The 19,459-nt window shown below is 55.8% G+C and overlaps 1 protein-coding gene across 2 annotated transcripts; it reads left to right on the top strand.

Moving 5' to 3' along the window:
• Positions 1 to 2,183: 2,183 nt before the first annotated feature.
• Positions 2,184 to 19,320, top strand: PGAP6 (post-GPI attachment to proteins 6). Of its 2 annotated transcripts, XM_074919545.1 has the most exons (14): positions 2,184 to 2,329; positions 6,387 to 6,564; positions 8,116 to 8,323; positions 8,410 to 8,543; positions 9,167 to 9,432; positions 10,613 to 10,624; positions 10,727 to 10,938; positions 11,625 to 11,718; positions 12,276 to 12,399; positions 13,071 to 13,207; positions 15,202 to 15,380; positions 15,845 to 15,991; positions 16,392 to 16,508; positions 17,037 to 19,320. In XM_074919545.1, exons 1-14 carry the CDS (start codon positions 2,233 to 2,235, stop codon positions 17,331 to 17,333), a joined length of 2,202 nt encoding a protein of 733 aa, XP_074775646.1. In that variant the 5' UTR covers positions 2,184 to 2,232; the 3' UTR covers positions 17,334 to 19,320. The 2 variants fall into 2 exon arrangements, with proteins under 2 accessions (XP_074775646.1, XP_074775645.1); XM_074919544.1 differs by having other exon boundaries at positions 10,613 to 10,938.
• Positions 19,321 to 19,459: the final 139 nt, after the last annotated feature.

Here is a 19,459-nt window from a genome sequence, read left to right on the forward strand (position 1 = left end):
CTCAGAACTCTCAGATCTTTGACTTTGAATCACCTTTGTTGTCCTTTAAGAGGAAAATAAGTAGAGACAACGTTGCAGGGAAGTCATTCATAAGGACTGATTGATGATGAGCTACTACCTTTAAAGTGGAGCTGAAGGCTAAATCAATGTAGAATGAGAATAGAAGACTTTGTTTGTTCTTCTTTCAGAAGAAAAATTTTTGAGCAACAGCACAATCAACCGGGAGAACTCAAAGCTCATGTGGAAGACGCTTGCCATTCCTTGGGGAAAACATTGTAAAATGACTTTATATCCCAAAGAATCAGGAAAAAAACTAGAGGAAAAGAGTTTAATACCTAGATGGAATTTGATTTCCTAGTATCAAAAGGCTATTGGGAATAAGCAGATTATGAAAAATGGAGAGGACTAGCTGTTAAAGAAGGCTTTGATTGATGTTTGCAATATGCGTGAGTGAAGTGAGGGCAGTCAAATCCATCAAGTTGTGGGTCAAGATCTCAAAGCTCAGTCATAAGCTTTGTCGTAAGTCATGAGCCGTGTTACAGCAGCACCATGTGGTGCTGGGACCATGTGATTTAAACTGGAGAAATTATCAATTAGTGGAAGATTTCTAAGATGGAACTCAAGAAAATAGGGAGAAGATAACAGGAGTGTTGAAAGGGAATTATCAGACTGGAGGGATACTACTGATGGAATCTGACAATGGATCTGGCCTTGAAATTTTCATTAATGGCCAAAATATTTAAAAAAAAAAGATGTGTGTACTGTCACAATAGAGGAGGACCAGGATATTACAGGATACTTGCATGACATCAAGGATCAACATAGCAGAAAGGGGATGATACCCTCATGCCCAGCAAAAAGGTGGTGAGGAAGCTGATGCTGTTGTTAGGCAGGACGCGTTCCAGAAGGAGAGCTCTGAACATATTACACAGGGGCACATGGAAACGAACAGGCAGTGAACAAATCTAGCTGGGAGTTAGAATAGTCCCTTCCCATCCCATGCTTTAGGTGCTCTGGCTCTCGGGCTGACTTCAGGGAAGTCTTCTCATAAATTCGATGAGGACAGTGCTGGCTATTGATCTGACCGGGCTTTTGGTGATGTCAGAGCCCCTTGAAAATGACCGTCTCTTCCCTTGGGGATTTCCTTCCCACACCAAATAAACTTATCAGAAATGTTATCGGGTCTGTGAGAGGAAGAAGAAAAGATTTTGAGCTTCTGAAGTAGAAAGTCCATCTTTAGGGAGCTTGGGGTCGACTGGAAGTAGGTCTGGACTCCTCAGTCAGGGCGACCTGTAAGTGAGCGCTGGGATTTTGGCCTGAGCAAGGACTCGGAAGCCGTGTCCAGGCCGTGGAGAGCACAAAGGCATCGGCAGGCATCCCAAAGAAAAGGTGTGTAAGGGGGAAGATCCTTGGCTCTTCTGAAGTCAAAATCAGAGACTGAGTTGCCCGTTCCTGTGAAAGCCACATCCACCCCCTGTGGCTCCCCTGAACGGGGCAGACAGGCGAGGCCTGAGAAGGCAACTGGACTTTCTACGACCAGATGCAGATGGAAGGGCTGAGCCTCCCCAAAAATTCCTGCGCTGAGCTGGGGTACGGTGGGCTGCCTGGCTGACTGAGGCACATTAATGTTTGGGATTTCAGGTTATGAGCTCAGATTGCCACGTTACCGCGCCTTCACGGCGCTGAGAAGCAGTCTGAGGAGGCTCCTGCCCGCCGTGGCAGCAGCCTGGTGCCAGCACCCCCCGTTTCCCCAGGGCACTCCCCGCGGGACCGGGGTGCCCCCGGGGCTTTGAGCCGCTCCCAGGGTCACAGTCCCGGGGCTCTCAGGGACCTCCTGGACTATCGGGGTGCCGGGGAACCCCAGGACTGTCTCAGCTCTCTGGGTCACAGGGCTCCCTGGGGTCTTGGGGTGCTGACAGGACTTCCCCAGGATCACGGGGGGCCCCAAACTTGTCCCAGGACGGGGGTCGGGGGGTGGTCCCCCAGGTCAGTGCCGGGTGTCCCCCAGGATCTGAGCACCCGCCAGCCCCAGGCTTGTCCCCGCGCACCCCCCGCTCTGCGGACAGCCCCGGCTCCCCCGGGGTCACCGCGGGGGTCCCAGCGCCTGCCCCGGGGCCGGCGGTTCCGCCGGGGGCGGGCCGGGGCGGGGCGGACCGGCGGAAGCGGGCGGCGGCGGCGATGGCGCTGCGGGGCGGGCGGCGGGCGGCGATGCCGGGATAGCGCCGGGCGGCCATGGCGGGGGGAGCCGGCCCGCCGCTGCGCCTGCTCCTGCTGCTGCTCCTCCAGCTCCTGGCGCTCCCCGCCGGCCGCGGCAACCGCACCGGCCCCGGTGAGTGCCGGCCGGGCGGGGGGGGGGCTCGGGGGCAGCTCGGGGATGCTCCGCGGAGATGCTCGGGGACGCTCCGCGGGGAGCAGGGCTGGGACAGAGGGGGCGCGGCGGGCAGAGGGGCCGGGCTGGGGGGGGGTCGGGGCCCGCCCGGGGGCCGGCGGGGTCCCGGAGAGTGGAGGCGCCGGTGGGAAACCAACCGGCTTAACGTTAAAGTGAGCGGGGACTCGTCTGCCGCGCAGCCCCGGAGCCGCTCCGAGTCCCGCAGCTCCTGCCGGGGGGGGGCTTTGAGGTGGCTTCGTGATTTCCCGAGCGGTTTGGGTGCTCGGGGGGGCTCTGGACCCTCCGCAGCCCCGGTGCGGCGGAGCAGCGGGAGGTCGGGCCGGCCCCGGAGGGGTTTCTGCTGGATCTGTGGCCGCGGCGGTTGTTTTGGTTGGTTTTGCTTTGTTTTCAGGTGACTTTCTTCCCAGCGCATCGGGGCGGGGGCCGGGGTTTTGGCAGCGCGCTGGGCTGCTCTCCGTGGTGATGCCGGGGGTCCCCGAGGCCCGCGCCCCCCCTTCCTGAGGGGCAGCCGGGGAGGGGGGCCCGTGGTGGAAGGTGAAGGTGAAGTTCTTCGCCAGCTTGGCCCCGTCGCGGAGGTTGGCTTGCGCTGGCGAGGCTGCTGGCTCTTGGCTGTCACTTCCACCGTCGGCGGAGCAGGGAGGCAGCCCCGGGGAGCCGGTGGGTGACATGGCCTTTGGCCCAGGCCCACCCTCCCCTGGCATCCTGCTCGCTGGGTTCCCGGCCCCGGGGAGCTCCCCTCCGCCCGAGGTGTGGTGCTCGGTTTGTCTTGGCGCCCGTCCCGCCGGTGGGAAGATGCCTCCGGAGGGGTAGGGCTGGGACCCGGGGAACATCAGCCCTGGAGGGGCGAGGTGTCCTCTTCCTGGAACATCTACAGACAGATTTTTGGCCTGGGCTAAGGGAACAGGGTTTCTGTTACATTATAAACAGCCAAACGTCCTGCCACGTAGCCATGGCTTTGCTTGAGTCGGGCTGATCACCCTCTCTGTAGCTGTAGACGGCATCTGCTTTGAAATGAGGGCTTCACCCTTTTGGTGGGAAGCCCTGAAACCAGCAGGCAAGGTATCATTTCCTAAAACTACCATGAGATCATCTTTGGACCAACACATCCAAGCTATCGCAGGTGGCTCTTTATTCTGAAATTCAAATTACGTGTCTCCTCTCTGCATCTGTGATTCTACTGTGTTTTGTTTCTCGTCACAAAAACATTTCTGGTTTTTAGCATAATATGTTGGAGATCTGCTTGTGTGAAATCTGTATGGGAGAGGATAGAAACAACATCCATTGGACAACTCCCTTTCTCAGTTTAAAGGCTTGTTTAACGTCATGGGACAGCTGATTGGGACTTTCCAGGTGTTGCCACGCTGGTGCAGAGCATACTGAATAGAGACAGACACACAGAGCACAGCAAGGACTAGAGTACGCTCTCCCGATGCAAATGGGCTGCGGGAGCACACGCCTCGCCTGCGGTGACCTGTCTTTCTGGCTTTTCTCTGCCGATATTCACTTTATCTGCCTGTGGTATTTCCTTGTCAGCCGAGGCAGAGGGTGCCCAGGGCTCAGCTTACCCACTCCCCGGGTCCTGCTCTCGGGTGCCCAGCACAGCGAAGCCTCCGAGCTGGGCTTTGGCCGGTGGTTGTCACGAGAAGCTGTTTGCGAGCGGACTTTGTCCGCGCTGGTGTTTTGTTGGTACAGCCACAGCTGCTGCTAACCTGGTCGCAGGCAGTGTGTGGGCAGAGCAGGTCTGCCGGCGTGCCCTCGGCCTGTCACTGCGCTTAAGCTTGCTCCATATAATTGACCAGTCCTTAAATAGCACTGCTGATTGCTTGAGTTAATTTTACAGCCTGCCTGCCCTCTCCCCCCCAAAAACCACACAAATTGTGCTTCAGCTTCATGAGGACGTGTTGGGTGGGTGGTGACTGTGGCTGTTGGCCGTGCAGAGCCTGACAGTCCATGGGGTTGGAGCAGCTTGTATCAAGGCAGGAGGGCTCATCCCCGTGCAGGTTGTCTGATGGGATCTGTTGCGCCGAGCAGGACCGGGCTCTAATTATGCTTTGTGTCCCTGTCTACCCTCATCCTGTGCCCAAACATCTCCACGGATTTCCGGAAACGAACGTGCCGTGTGCGTGCGGAGTGCGGCTGGGGTATGGACACTGCTGGCCAAAGGCTGCTCCCCTCTGAGCCTCCTGGGCGTGAGATGTCACCGGGCTTGTAGGGGATGGCAGCCAGCTCTCCGCTGTAGTAGCCCATGCGCTGCGCTGGCATTGCAGCCAGGGAGCATTTGCTTGAAAAGCCCCTTTTGTGGTCTCTGCTCCTCGCTGGCCTAGAGAGCAGCGTAACCCCGGCGCGGGGACTGCAGCGGGACGGCTCTGCCCACGGGCTGTGGACTTACTGCCATCCTGCCTGGGGCTCAGCCTTCCCGGTGACCTCGCCTGGCCCCGTGCATGAAGGAGCTGCAAGTGCTGCTTCCCTGGCTGGACCCTGTGGGCGCCCGGCCGGGGCAGCCCCTGCGGTGAGGCAAGGCAGCCACGCTCTTCCTCCACCAGCGAATCCTCCAGTTGGCTTGCATGGCTGGTATTTCTTGCTTTCCTGTTTCCTCCTTTCTCTGTTGGGTTTGCAGGATGCCCGGAGGCTTTGGCTTGGTAATTTGCCAGGGAATTAAAGCCATGATTACCATTCCTGTGTCTTTGCAGCACCGTGGGTGCAGGCCAGCATGCATCCTCCTTTGGGGCATGAATCGTAGTTCCTGCTAGGATTAGGTTCCTCTTGGCATGAAGTACGTCCCAAGGCTCTGGTCCTGCCTGAAGACTGCTTTCCTCTTTCTTTGGCATCTTTCTTAAACTCGATTGGGTCCTCTGTGTTTCCAGCAAGACCCTGTGCAGCGTTGGAGGAAGGAAAGTTAAACCACACTTGCTGCTTTATTCATGATAGAAATGAGGAATCTGTGTCTGAAAATTGCCACGGTTTCTCCCCACTCCAGGGAATTCCAGAGTAGGAAAGGAGCATTGGGAGGACTCGGCAGCGATGTGAAGACATTCTTCTACCCCCTTGCTGAGCTTTATGAACCTTGTTTTTGGGAGGGTGGCATGCCTTGGCTCCGCTCTCTCTGTGCAGTTTTGCCCCCTTCTCAACCCTGGTGTGATGTTTCTTTCCCACCCTTGAGTTGCAGTCTGGCTCGTTTCTTGCTAACAATAACACCAATATGTAATTTTGCAGGTGACACTATCAGCAGGCTGGTGGTGATCTGTAGGCATAGCTGGGCAGAGGGATGCGTGGAGAGTCTAGCTAGCCCTGATGGCACTTTGACTGATGACCTGTTGTCCTCTTGCATGAGGTTTCAGCCTGCCCTAGGGCTGTTCTCTCTATCCCAGCAGCCTTTCTTCCAGGTAGGAAAATCTGTAGCCTTTGGAAGGCACATCCGAACGCACAGTTAGGTTTGCAGCACATGGATTTTCATCGCGTTGCGTGTCACAGGGAGGCGGCACGTTGCGTGGTACGTGTATCCTGAGCTGGGTAAGACATCAGCCGTGCGTTCAGCAGAGACAGACAAGGGCACAGCTCTTGCCTTTTGACACCCTAAACTGCTGCTGGAGCCCAGAGCACCCCTGCGCTACCAGCACCCATCTGCTCTGCACCATTTGCCCCAGTGTTTGCTGCTGTCTACTCTGTTGCTTTTTCCTGTGCCATCAACTTTTCCTCCTGACCTTTTCCTCCTCCTCTGTGTCTCCAGTGATCTGTGATCTTCAGAGCACATCCCAGAGTGTAGTTAAGGCATCTTTTCGTTCTTGCTGGCTCCAGGTGATGCTTTTGTAGTGGAGTTGTGGATGGTTCTGGCTGGAGGAACAGCGTGGATCACCACGTATCTAGTGAGACTGGGATGAGAAATCAGGGACACACAGGGTCCTCTCCAGCAGCCTTAGAACTCCTCTGTGCTTCTGTGGGTGGATGTAGCCTGCCCCCAGCAGCCACCCCAGCAATTCCTGTGCTCTCTCCCTTTCAGACTCCCTGTATGTCTCCGAGTACTTCTCTCAGAGCGCACAGAAGCTGTCCTTCTACAGCTGGTATGGGAACGCCAAGCTCTTCCACTTCCATGTGCCAGAAGACACTGTGCTGCTTCGCTGGCTCCTGCAAGCGTCCCGGGGGAAAGGACCTGAGTGCACCAGCATGGAGATCACAGTGTGCGTATGTCCCTGTGCCGGTGCTTGCCCAGGGGGGCTTCCTGTCCTTCTCTTGTCCTTGTTGCTTATGCCTGTGGTTGGTTGGGTGTAGGAGGCAGGGCATCTGTTCCCCAGTTGCAGCAGCCGGTTTCTTAATGTACTAGCACTAAATCTGTGTTTAAACCTGTAGGAGTACTTTGTGTTCACCAGTGGCTGTGGGGTTGTCTATCAGATGTGGTGTCAAAGAGACACCTTAGAAACACTGGAGAGAGTTGCACAGCAAGGCTGGTGTTGCTGCTCATGAGCAAAGGTGTTCCCAGACCTTCCTGTGCCTGGCAGGATCCTGCGCCTGGTACCAAAGGATGTGGCAGGACTGCAAGGGACTTGAGAAGACCCAAACCGATTGGAGACGGACAGATTCCCCAGTACAGAGGAACTGAAGAGACTGGGGACACTTTGTGAGAGACGTGGCTCTGTGTGGAGCAGAGATAGGAGAGGAATGCTGAGTCCTGCAGACACAAGAATGTGAGAAGATTGCAAACTCAATGCCAGTGAAAGAAATGCTGCTTAAAGCAGTACTTGAGTTGCTGGAGGATTTGAAGTCAAAAACTTGCAAGACTTTGAGCTGTCTCTTGGGAGGGTACCAAGTTTCCTGGGCAAGTTGTGCCCGTAGAGACACGTGGCTCTCTGGCACCCACCCCACAGAGGTCTCAGAAGTGACTGAAGCTGCTTGGCTTGCACTTCCCTGGTGTGTCCTGGACACAGACTGGTGCTCTTAGTTGTTCCAGAGCAGCCTGTCACAGAAGATCTTCCACTTTCTGCTTCCCAGAAAGGTTTCCAGTAGTTTGGGGATGTGAGGGACAAGCCAAGAGCTAAACGATAGTCTTCATTTCTTAGGCTAAGCTCAAATGGGTTAATAACAGATCACCTGTCACATTTGCTTGCTGGGCCTGTTATGTTCTGTTGCAGTGTAGTCCAAAAGCGAGCAAATTAAACGCCAAATTGGCTGCCCAAATAAATATCTCGCCTGTTACTTAGCTGCCTGCTTTTCTGCTACTTCAAACATTGGGCTGCTTATCTGGAAAGCAGAAGTGCTGGTGTACTGAAGTCAGTCACATGGTAAGTATCTTTCTAGTCTGTCTGCCCACCCTCCTTGCAAGAGGAAATAGGGAAGATGCAGATCTTAGCTAGAAAATGAGAGCTCTTCATTGATGATTTAGTCTATATGGGGAATTTGCTGATGGTAATGAAAAAGGAGTGGTCTTGCAGCTGGGGCTTAACCTCACTAAGTGTGGAAATTTGCTTTCAGGGCTGATGGAACCATGTAAATCCTTATCTTAATAAGCAGTCAAGTTAAACCAATCGCCAAGTAAATCCCGGATAGGCTAATAGAAGCCAGTCATCACCAGATGAAGATGATGGCTCTTGTGGTTCGCTTGGAAATGTGGGGGTTTTCCAGCCTGCTTCCTCTCCGATCCTAGGCCAGCCTGGGTGCCCACTGATGAGTTTGTATCCCAGTTTATCTTGCCAGTGTCTTTACATCCCTCAATTTATTGGCATTCTGTGTCACAGGCACTTTCGCTACGGAGCCCCTCCTGTGATCAATCCACTGGGCACTCGTTTTCCTGCAAATGCGACCGTCCGTCCTTCCTATAACATAAGCATCACTCTGAGCAGTGCTGTGCAGAACACCACCTTTGTGAACATCACCACCCCTGCTGCCGGAGACTGGTTCATCGCTGCCCATCTCCCTGAGACTGCTGGCAGGATTGAAGTGAAGGTCAGGCTCCTCGTGAGGGTCTTGGCCATTGTACTCTGCCCAGGGTGTCTCGTCACAGCTGACCCGTCTGCTCTCCCCTCCTGCAGGGTTTCTCTACTCCGTGCCCCTATATGTTCCAGGCAGATATGTTTGTGCTCAGACTCACTGATATGCCTGTTCTGGAGCCTGGTGTTCCCATGCCACAAACCATCGTCTCACCTGCTAAGCCACTGCATGTCAAGTAAGTGAGAGCAGCGGATGGGAAGGCTTGGGGCCACGCTGGGGTGGGATCTTCCATGGGTGCTGCCTGGGGGAAGCCGCTGTTGTTCCCGTGTGGGGCTGGAGCTGGGGGGTCTCCAAGCCTGTTTCTGAGCTCCCTGCGGTGGTGGGGTGTGCAGGGGGAGCACGTGAGCACCCTTCTTCGACTCTTCCCTCTTAGAGGTTCAGCTGCAGGAATTTTAGGTCTTTGAGATGTTTCCCTTGGGAAGGATTTTTACACCACCAGCCAGGGCAATCTACTTGTGCTGGTTCGGGTTGGGTTAGAGTTAATTTTTCTTCACAGTAGCTAGTATGGGGCCATGTTTTGGATCTGTGCTGAAAACAGTGTTGATAACACCAGGGTGTTTTTGTTATTGCTCAGCAGTGCTTATACAGAGTGATCTGCTTCTCACCCCGGCAGTGAGTGGGCTGGGGGTGCACCAGGGGCTGGGAGGGGACACAGCCGGGGCAGCTGACCCCAACCGATATTCTGGGGTTAAACCATGACACTAGTTCTTGCCAGAAAGCCCTGGGGACTGTGATGGGTCATGGCTGGCTTGTGTTGAGAGCACAAGCTCTACAAAATGCTGGTCCCTCCTCCTGCAGGGTCTTTGTTCCCAAGCACGCCGCAGGGATGCGGTTTGAGCTGCGAAGCTGCGTGACAAGCGAGAAAAAATCATGCACTGTGCGGGTGGTGCTGGGCTCCATCATGCTGCCTCAGTCCTTCCAGAGGATCATCACCTGCACGGGGAACGTAAACTGCAGCCTGACCCTGGATTCGCCTCCCTGGGAGAAGTGGCTGCAGATCATGCTGGAGAGTCTTGGCGCGGCCGGCGCGAATGTGTCGGTGGAGATGGTGGCTTCCTTCACAGGTGGGCTTCCACTTTGTCCAGCCCTGTGGGAAGGAGCAGAGAGAACGTTGTGTCTGCTGTCTCTCTCGGGCCTTTGGGTGGCCAGCTGTAGTGGCCTGCGTTCCCGAGAGCGCTGGTTGCCTGGGCACAACCTTGGGGGCTGAGACCTAGTTGTTGCTTTGGGATCAGAAGTGAAGGCTCCAGTGTCCACCCAAGGGAAATGCCTGAAAATTTCAGGATCTCTGAAGCAATAGTGTTTTCTGAAAGCTGTTTGGGAAGCAGTGGCTGGCCTGAAATCTTACGGGGATGATAGTTTTGTGTAGATGCACTAAACTAATGATATGTTGACTGTTGATTGGCCATAAGCAGGCTGCAGACAAGAAACCATCTCAGGGAGGTTTACTTGGGGTAATGTCTTGGGTTGTAGCGAGGCAATGTCACCATTTCAGGTGGCACCTTGTGACTCAGGAGGTCACAAGGTCCTCGTGGCTGTGATAGGCACCTTTGCATCCTCTTATTACATGACCATGATTCCTGTTTGGCTCTTGGAGCCTTGGAAACTCACCAACTAGGTACATTTAAAAAAATTTTATTCTACTGGGGTTTCTACCATCTCTTCCTCAAAGGAGAGCCTCCTTCCATGTGCTTGAGGGCCTGGCACTGGTAGCTCAGGTGTTCGAGGGGACCACTAGAGTCTCTGGGAGGCTCCAGCTGTGGGACTCCCAAGTGTCACATTTGACTCCAGCTGCCATGACATGATGGCTTGTGCCTGTAGCTGTATTGGATGAGCTTCTCTTTTCTGCTCAGCCTTGTCTGCTTATATCTGGGGAGCCGGTAGAGACTTTTGTGCAGTCTGTGGTTGTGGGACAGCTACGTGCTGTGCTCTGCCACTAGCCAGTGAATACTCCCTGGGTACACTGATGTGTTAGGTCACTGTGTGTTGTCCCTTCCTCTGTTCCCACTCCGCTTCCCCACAGCTCCTGGTTGCTTCCACCCACTGGCTTTCATCGGTGTCCCAACCTGCAGATGCTGATGCTAGAGTTCCTGGTGCCTTTCAGGGGCTGTGGCCAACACTATGGCCTGACCCAGCTGAAATACCCCCAGTTTGTGCTATCACTTGAAGGTCTGGAGCTGCTGGGGCCCTGCCTGGATGAGGTGCTAGTCCTGGCTGTGCTGACTCCTCTCCTTTTTCCCTTCACAGCTTGCAGACCAGGTAGTACAAGTTCATTCCTTAACTTCAGCAGTCTAAACCAGAGCCAAGCTGGTCCCCGACCAGGTAGTGCAGGAGCAGCAGGGAGCTCCACTCTGCCCACAGGAGCCTCACGCAATGTGTCCAGCAAGAGGAGCTTCTGTCTGCAGAACCAGCCTGTTGTTCGTGAGGACCTGGACGTCGTGTCTGTGCGCTACAGGCTCTTGAACGGTCCCAGCGTGCCCGTGCACTCCATCTCCCCCACCCTTCTCCTCCTCAACCTGAACACTGGCATGGACAGCGGGGGTTCCCTCGTGGTCAGTCTCCTCCTTAACAAGGTGCGGAGGCTGATGGATGGGATTGTCTTTCCTTTGCAGGGCTTTGTCCCTGCTACTGGGCTCGTTTGGCAGCAAACTCCAGGGGTTGTAGGTACCAGTGGGACTATTTCCCTTTCTTTTTCGTTGTTACAAAACACTCTGAGCCTGTTCTAGCCAATTCCAGTGTGTCCCACCTGCTAACTCCAACCCAAATGCCACAGCTTGTTGGCATGTGGTGGCAGTGACACGGAGGAGATGAAGTGGGAAGCAGTTGCAATGCCATCTCCTCCATGGGAGCCTGGTGTCTTGCCAGCAGGAGAGGAGGCTGAGCAGGGAAACCCAGGGATGTTCCTGCCCGAGTTGCTGATTCCCAGACTCCTTCAGTGACACCCAGAAATCATCCTTCTGAAATTCTGACAGTGAAGCTTGTCGCCAGGGCTGGTTATTGCCTTCCCGAGGGCTGGAGCAGGGCTCAGCCCTCATGTCCTGTTGCCTCTGACTTCTGCCGCCCTGTGCTCACGCTGCAGCGACGGGGTAGGGTGAGGTGAAGGTGGGTTTGCCCAGGAAGAGCTGGTGAATTGATGGGTGATCTTGATCTGCAGGGTTTATTCTCACCTGCTGTTCCTGTATACTGTGGGCAGGAGATGAATTGTGCAGGGGGGTGGCATCAGGGCGCTCTGACGTGGGTCACTGCTCTGTTTGCACAGACGTCCGTGAGCCTGGGCAACGCCACCGTGGTAGCGTGTGTGAGTGCTGCTTCGCCGGTGCTGTCCCTCACTGCCACACAGAACTGCAGCACAGGTATGAGAGACGCTGGCACCCGCTGCCAGCTCGGCTACACCAGCTTGGGGCTTTGCTTTTAGACCTTGTCAGCTGTTAACTGACTCGGGGCTTTGTGGGATGTCCCAGGGAAACCGATTTTGGCACGAACCCTCCTGAAGTCCTTGTGCTGGCATGTGCCCAGAGGGGCTGAAGTGCAGGTGCTAGTCTGGCACCAGGAGTTAGCCTCCACCAAAGGAAGGTCTGCTTACCAGCTGGGGCTCTTCCAGCCTCGTGGGCAGGAGGTTTGGGATTGGTCAGTGTATTGCAGAGAAGCTAAGCTCTGGACTGGAGAAATAGCCAAGCAAACAGGCTGTTCCAGGTGCCCTGTACTGTCAAGGCAGGTACCAAGAGCTGAGATGAAAGAAAACCCAAGGGTCTCAGGAGCAAGGGTCCTCTCTGTCCCCCTGGTGCCTCCTGAGGATGGAAGCAAGGAGCCACAGGAGCATCTGATTCCTGTGCAAGTGGTCTCAGCCTGGGATTGCTGTGGGCCCTCCTTCCCTAGTCTTGGCACAGCACAGCACCCTCTTTTCTTTAAGCTTTCTTCCAGGGCTACCCTCTGAGCGTGAGCACGTCCTCTGCAGAAGCGATGCTGATTGTCCTGTACCCGCAGACGGATGACTGGTTCCTCTCCCTGCAGCTCATCTGCCCGAAGGGCCAGGGGTGAGTCTGGTGTGTCGTCCTGCCCTGGGGCCGGTTCAGAGCATCCCTCTGCCCTTGGCTAGCATGAGCAAAACTGAACCCCCGTCCTCACTGCCGTGCCGTGGGCTTGTCTCACCTGGCAACAGTGGAACTGTGGCTGCAGAGGGGGGGTGGCAGTGCTGACTTCTCTCTCACAAGCACCCAAGCAGCATGTCTGCTGCCGAGCTGGCACGTCTCGTGCAGACTGCAGATGGCAGAGCCTGCCTGGATGGGCTTCTCCTTCCCCAGGTGGATTTTTGAGGTGATAAATGGGTCAATGAAAATGCTGCTGTTACTCCTTCGAGGGGTCTCTGAGATGCAGGCAGCCCTGCCCGTACTCCTGTGCTTTGTCTTCCTGAGGGTTCCTTGCATAAGGGGCCAAGCACGTTGTAAAACAGCGCTGGTGGTGCTGGTCCTGGGTACAGGGGTCTGCTCTGGGGATCTGGGGAGAGCTGACACCCACCTGCACATGGGTTTGGCAGTCCGAGCGGAGAGGGAGACGGCTGCTCCCAGCTCTCAGGAGGGACGGAGCAGATCCCAAAATAGCAGGGAGCTTGCGTGCACGAGCGCGGCCTGACCCGCTGGAGCAATGCTCCCTGGGCGCAGGGCTCCCCGAGGGGCCGGGCTGCCAGCACGACCTGCTCTCCTTGCAGTGAATGTAACGCCGCAGAAGCCAAAGTGACCGTCTTCGCATACCTCACCCCCTGCTTCAACGACTGTGGGCCGTACGGGCAGTGCAGCCTCCTGAGAAGACACGGCTACCTCTATGCTGGCTGCAGCTGCAAGGCTGGTGAGGGCCTTTTCCTGTCGTCCCCAAGGGGGGGCCACATTTTTCAGTGGTGTTTGGGTATAGAAGGAGCCTGGGCTCTGCTGCAGCTGCCAGGAGCAGCCGGGGGTCGCAGCGCCTACCCAGAGAGCCCTCGGCACCTGTGGTGGCCTCTCTGAGAGCACCCTGACTCCCAGGGGGGGCCGGGTTCTGGGGAGCACAGAGTGCCCCAGGGGAAATGGGGAATCAGGCTGAGGACAACTTTCTGCTCAGATGGCTGTTTTGCTTCCAGCTTGGAGTCCCCCAAGGCTTGGAGAGGTGCATCTGAGCATCCCTAGAGAGATCAGGGTGTTGGCAGGGCTGCCTGAAGAGCCTCTGCCTGTCGGGGCAGTTTGTTACGCAGGGTCCTGACACAGGATGCGACAGGCCGGGCTGCGGTCCCTGTCCGTGCTTTGCCATGGTGCTCTATCTCCTGCCAAGAGCCAGCATGCAGGCCAGCCCTTAGACTCAGAGATGCCCCTGGAGGAGGAACATCTAGTCAGCTGCTAATTATCTTAATGGGATGAGAAGACCGGGTGAGAGTCAGTGGCACAGGGAAGATGATGGCTCTGCTGTGCTTGGGTGGGTCCGCGTACCTGTTCTCAGCAGAAGGACAAGGCGAAATGTGGCTCATTGCTGCTTTGGGCCTGAGCCAGGACGTCCCTGCTGTCTGATGCTGGGCGAGGAGTGAGATGGAGAACAGCATCCTAATTTCCCCGAGGGGTGCCAGGTTCTGGGAAGCACAGAGCACCCCAAGGGAACTGGGAAATCAGGCTGAGGACAGCTTTCTGCTGAATTGCTTGGAGCAAAATGCCCCATCTGCATATTTGTGACCCAGAAATAAACTGGAGAGAGCAGCTTCCCTGGGCCCTGCCTGGCAGGAGCTGGCAGAAGGGGCCAAGATGCTGCCTTGGTTTCTGGTGGCACTGTAGTAGGATGGATGCTACTTTGAACTCTGCTTGTTGACCGTGGAGGGCCTGCACATACCCTGTCTGCCTGCGACTGACTCCTTTCCCCAAAAGGAGGGCATGGGCATCCTAATGTTGAATTAAAATAATTTAAATTTTTTTGAAAAAGGCAGGTTTATGTTCATAGGAGACTGTCTCAGTTCTTAGTATCGCGTCAGCAGACTGAGCATTGTGTCCTGTGTCATGCATTGTCCTCTAGGAAATTTTCACTCCCACTGTTCTGTGCAGATGTGAATGTCACCATGAGGAGGAGAAGAGTTGGAGGGGGATCGAATCACACCTCTCACTGCCCCCAGGGGTTACAGGGACCCTGGAGCTGGGCTCTTCTCTGGGAGCACAGGGAAAGGTCAAGAGGCCAGACACAGGTTGCAGCAAGGAAACTTCCAGCTAAATCGAAGAGGACAAATTTTCCTCCAGCAGAACTGTTCAGCTTTGCACAGTATCCAGGTCTCCATCCTTGGAGATCTTCACAACTCAGTTGGACCAGGCCCAGAGCTACCTGCCCTGGCTCTGCAGTTTGCCCTGCTGTGACAGGAGCCCAGTGGCTTCCTCAGTGCTGTGGACCATGCTCCACCCTGGTTCCTGGGATCTCTGGGGATCTTGCACCCAGCTTACAGCATCAATCCGCAGCACCTGAGCCTCAAACACTTGATGTATCACCCTCAAGCAGCATGTGTGTTGAGTTACTGTAGGGAGCAGAAGTACCAGGCTGGACAGACCCGTACGGTACATAGGATGGCCCCTGCTATGTGGCAACAACCTGGGGGATGTCCTCAGAGCAGACATGGGGCTCTGCTGGGGTTCCCCAGGAGTCTCCACAGCAGAGCACGCAACGAGTAATGAGACCATCCTGAGAACAGGAGTGTGAGTGGCTGATGGAGCAAGGGAGAGGAGGCTCAGGGATAGTCCTGGGTTGTGATTGCTGTTTCTGAGGCATCCCAGGCTCCTGCCGGGTGCTGCAGGAGGACAACGCCGGGCGTGGAGATCCACACGATCCTCTCCGCTCCACAGGTTGGGGCGGGTGGAGCTGCACGGACGATACCAAGGCCCAGTCTGTTGGTGCACAGAACCTGGCCACCCTCCTGCTAACCCTGAGCAACCTCATGTTCCTGCCAGCAATAGCAGTTGCTATTTATCGCTACTACCTGGTGGAGGCCTCCGTCTACACCTACACCATGTTCTTCTCCACGGTAGGGATTGCCTTTTGTTGGGTCCCCTGCAAGCCTCCCCTGAGCGTCACAAATGCTGCATCAGACTGAAGTCTTTAGTGGAGCAGTCCATCCTGAAGCTCCACAAGATGCTTCTAGGACCATTGGACAAGCACCTCCATGTTCTCCCCCTTTGGAGTTTGGCAAAAATATTATTGTCACTGGGCTCTTTCACCCACACCGCGAGTGCTCGTATTTGGGGGTGGGACCCCAGGGAGGGGAGATGGTGTTGGAGCACTGAGCACCTGATGGGTGCTGTCCTAGGAGCTCTCAGCTGCTGACAGAAGGGTGCAGGTTGATGGCTGCTCTCTGCTTTCTCTAATGGCACGGTGGTTTGGTGGAGCTTCCTGGTGGCACAGGCTGAGCCTTTTCCTGCCTCTCCTTCCCAGAAAGCCGTGTGGTGCTGCTGGATTCATGCTAGCCTTTGCTTTTGTCCCCACCTCTAGTTCTACCACGCGTGTGACCAGCCAGGTGTTGCAGTGATGTGCATCATGGACTACGACACACTACAGTACTGTGACTTTTTGGGCTCTGTGGTGTCCATCTGGGTGACGATCCTGTGCATGTCCCGAGTGAAGAAGATCCTGAAATACGTGAGTGTTGGGTAACCCTGTGCAGCAGGGCCAGACCGGAGCCAGCCAAGCCACGGGTGGCTGTGATGAGCCCTCTCACAGCTGTATTTTAATGACACAGCCCAGCCTGGTGACAACGCCTGTTTGTCACTTAATACCACCCTGATTTTTAAACCAGTGGGTTGTTTTGTCCCAGGATCATGAACCTGGGTGCTTGTAGGGACTGGGCCTGAAGGGACTGAGATTTGTGGGAAAGGTTTGTGGGTCCTCTGGTTTCTCCTTCTGAAGGTGCTGCTCCTGAGCCCTGCATGCACGTGGGGCTGGGTGGCCAGGAGGCGAGGCCCTCCCTGCCTCTGGCATGGTTGGCCGTGCTCTGGCAGCAGATGAGGTGCTGATAGTACCGGTGGTGTCTCATTCCCAGGTCCTTTTCGTCTTGGGGACCCTGTTAATTGCCATGTCCCTGCAGCTGGACCGCAGAGGGGTGTGGAACATGATGGGGCCCTGCCTCTTTGCCCTCGTCATCATGATTGCAGCGTGGGTAAGTGAGGGCAGCCAGACAGGACCTGCTGCCCTTAGCTCCCCTCCAGGGAATGATGCTAGCAGAGCAGACCCCAGGCTCCAGCTGATCCACAGGCAGGGCTTGATCTCCTTCAAACACCAAGGTAGAGGGAGGGCAGGACAAGGGATTCACCTTCCATCCCTCCAGTAGCTGAGAAATCCCTCAGTTAAGGGTCTCGGCAGAGTCTGTCTGCTGCAGCTGCAGTCGAGGGCGTGCCTGTGGCTGGAGTGTTGTCCCAGAATGGCTGGCTGTTGCCTGTGCCCTGGGCAGGAGCCGTGGCATCACCACAGCCCTCTGCGTGCTGGGCTTTGGTGCCCCAGCTGGGCAGGGGCTCTTGCATAGCAGAGATGGGCCCAAGAAGGGGGGAGGCTGAATTTCTCAGGGGCAGCAGGCACAGCCTCTTGCTCTGAGGTTGGCAGGTGCTCCCGGGTCAGGCAGCGCTGCCTCTTTCCTCCTGCCTGAGCTTCTGGTTGGCCCCTTAACCCTTCTGTGCTTTCATACCTTCAGGTTTACCACGGAGTGAAGCGCAGACACTGCTACCCCTCCTCGTGGAAGCGCTGGGTTTTCTACCTCCTCCCAGGGATCACCTTGGCTTTCATTGCCATCTCAGTATATGCATTCATGGAAACCAATGAGAACTACTACTACACCCACAGCATCTGGCACGTGCTGGTGGCTTGCAGCGTTGCTTTCCTGCTTCCTCCCCGGGACAAGCATAAGAAGCCCTGGGCCTGGTCACAGAAGCTCACTTGTCGCTATCAGATCTGCCAGAACGACCGTGAGGAGCTCTATGCTGTGACCTGAACTGCTTGGCTCCCGGCCGCAGAGGTGGAGGGCTGCTGAGGTTGCTCTTTGCCTGGGCTGCCCCGCTCTCGCACGTTGGCAATCCTCTTCCGTGCTCATTCACTGACTGGGAGAGCGCAGTATCGACCGGGTTTAAAGATGAAGATGGTGCCCTTATCTTGTGAAGGCAAGTTTGAGGCCACCTCTGCTTTTCTGCTGGGATGGGTCAGGCTCTTCATGGTTCTAGATCAAGGAATAGCCTGTCCCCCAGCTCCACATGGCCCTGGGGGAAATCGCCAACCCTTCTTCCCCTCCTGCTGCGTCCGTGAGGCTTGGGCATAGCCCATGCTGAGCTGGATCCAGGGCTTTGGCTGCTGGGCTCTTCCCTGCACGCCCTGTCCTAGCAGAGGGCTCTGGGATGGGGATTTCCCCTGCCATCCTGCAATCAGCATTCGAACCGAAGAGAACGGGTTTCTTCTGATCTGAGGGGGCAAGTGATGCTGCATGCCCTTGGTGCTGGTGGGGAGGGAAGGAGCTGATCTTGGCGTGTGCTGGGACCTTGGCCACTGTCTCCATGGGGGGCTGGAGCCTCTCCCTGTGAAACAGGCGGTGCTGTTCTTACCTGTTCCTGATTCAGGGTGGGGGGTGGGAGCCGGGGAGGAAAATGAGACTTGGACTTGGGCCCTGTGTTCAGGATCAGACTTGGCAGGAATGTGAAAAAGCCCCGTGTGGGGACATGCAAGAGGCATCAGTAGCATCTTGCCCAGAGCTGTGAAGCCCACAGCAGTGCAGGGTTTAGTTTAAGTTTAACTTTAGCCCTCTTAGCTCATCTGGCAGGATCCAGGCTGCTGTGCTGTCCTCTTCCTCTCTCAATGTTCAGGTATTGACTGTCTTCCTCCCTTTTGTGGGTTTGGCACGTGTACAGATCTGCCTGGGGCAGTGTAGGTGGTCCGGGATGGCGACCCAGCTGCCCACCCCCTGCTCCTCCAGCCTGCTGTGCCTCAAAGGCTGAATGTGCTGTGGAGTCCTGGCCGATCTGAGGCCACCAGTGATGTCCCACCTCAGCCAGGAGCATCACCGCAGGCTCCCCAGATGGCCACAGTCTCCCTCGCAGCATCTGTCTCACCTTAGCCTTACTATAGGGCACACAGGCATCAGAAAGCAAGGACAGAAACTTGGCAACCAGGAAAGTTGTCTTTGCCCGTCCTCAGCCTATAGATAAGGGCTCACATACATCGTTTCTTGCTGGCTTATTCCAGCTGTGGTTGGTCTGGTGTGCGCTGCTGGGAGCCCCTCCTCAGGTGGCTTTGGGGAGGAATGAGCTATTAATGAAGGATTTGCCTCCAGGTTATTTCTTTGCTTTGAGGAGCGCCCAGCCTTCTGTTCAGCTCTGCACTTTATCCCTCTGCCTCCCCTTCCTCTGCAAACTCCGACTTTTTAAACAGATGCAGGACAAGCGAAGAGCACTGGCCTGTGCCCAGCGCTGTCGTCCCCACGTCCCACGACAGCATGGACAGCATGGCGGGAAGGGGGGACGCGGGGCCCTCAGGGCTTCCTCAAACTTTTATCACTTTTAGGCACTTTTTCCCCCGACCCCATCTCAGTTTGCACAGTGGTGTTGCAGCCCAGGTGCTGCCGGTTCCCAGAGAAAGCAATAATTCCTTTCCCTTCAAGGGGCTTCTGCGCTGCCAAGCAGGAGAAGCTTCGGGGCGAGAAATCCCGCGAACGTGATTGTTTATTTTGTGTTTGATTGTCGAAATTCTGCTTTTGTCCTCCACCCCTGCGGCTGTTGGTCCTGACACAAGGTTGTGTTAGGTGCCTAGGAGGGGGGAAGGGGGGCGGTGTTAATTATTTTGGGTTAAATCTGAGCGAATTCCTGTGTCTGGGGGGGGAAAAAACAAAAAGGTTGTGGGTTGTTTTTGTTTTTCTTTGCTGTTCATACCTGTGATTATTTTATATGGTAAATTTTAAAGCTTACAGTTTTATAATTTAATAAAGGTAATGGTATTTGAGGGCAAAGAGGTAGCGGCTGGAGTTGGTGCCGATGGGGCCGGGGCGGGAGCAGCGGGCGAAACGCGGGCGCGGTGCGGCTCCTGCCGGCCGCCGTCGCCACGGCCCCTCCGCGCCAGCCAATCAGCGGCGGCTCC

This window comes from Athene noctua, chromosome 15 (genome assembly GCF_965140245.1).
Source record: "Athene noctua chromosome 15, bAthNoc1.hap1.1, whole genome shotgun sequence".
Classification (NCBI taxonomy): Eukaryota; Metazoa; Chordata; class Aves; order Strigiformes; family Strigidae; genus Athene; species Athene noctua.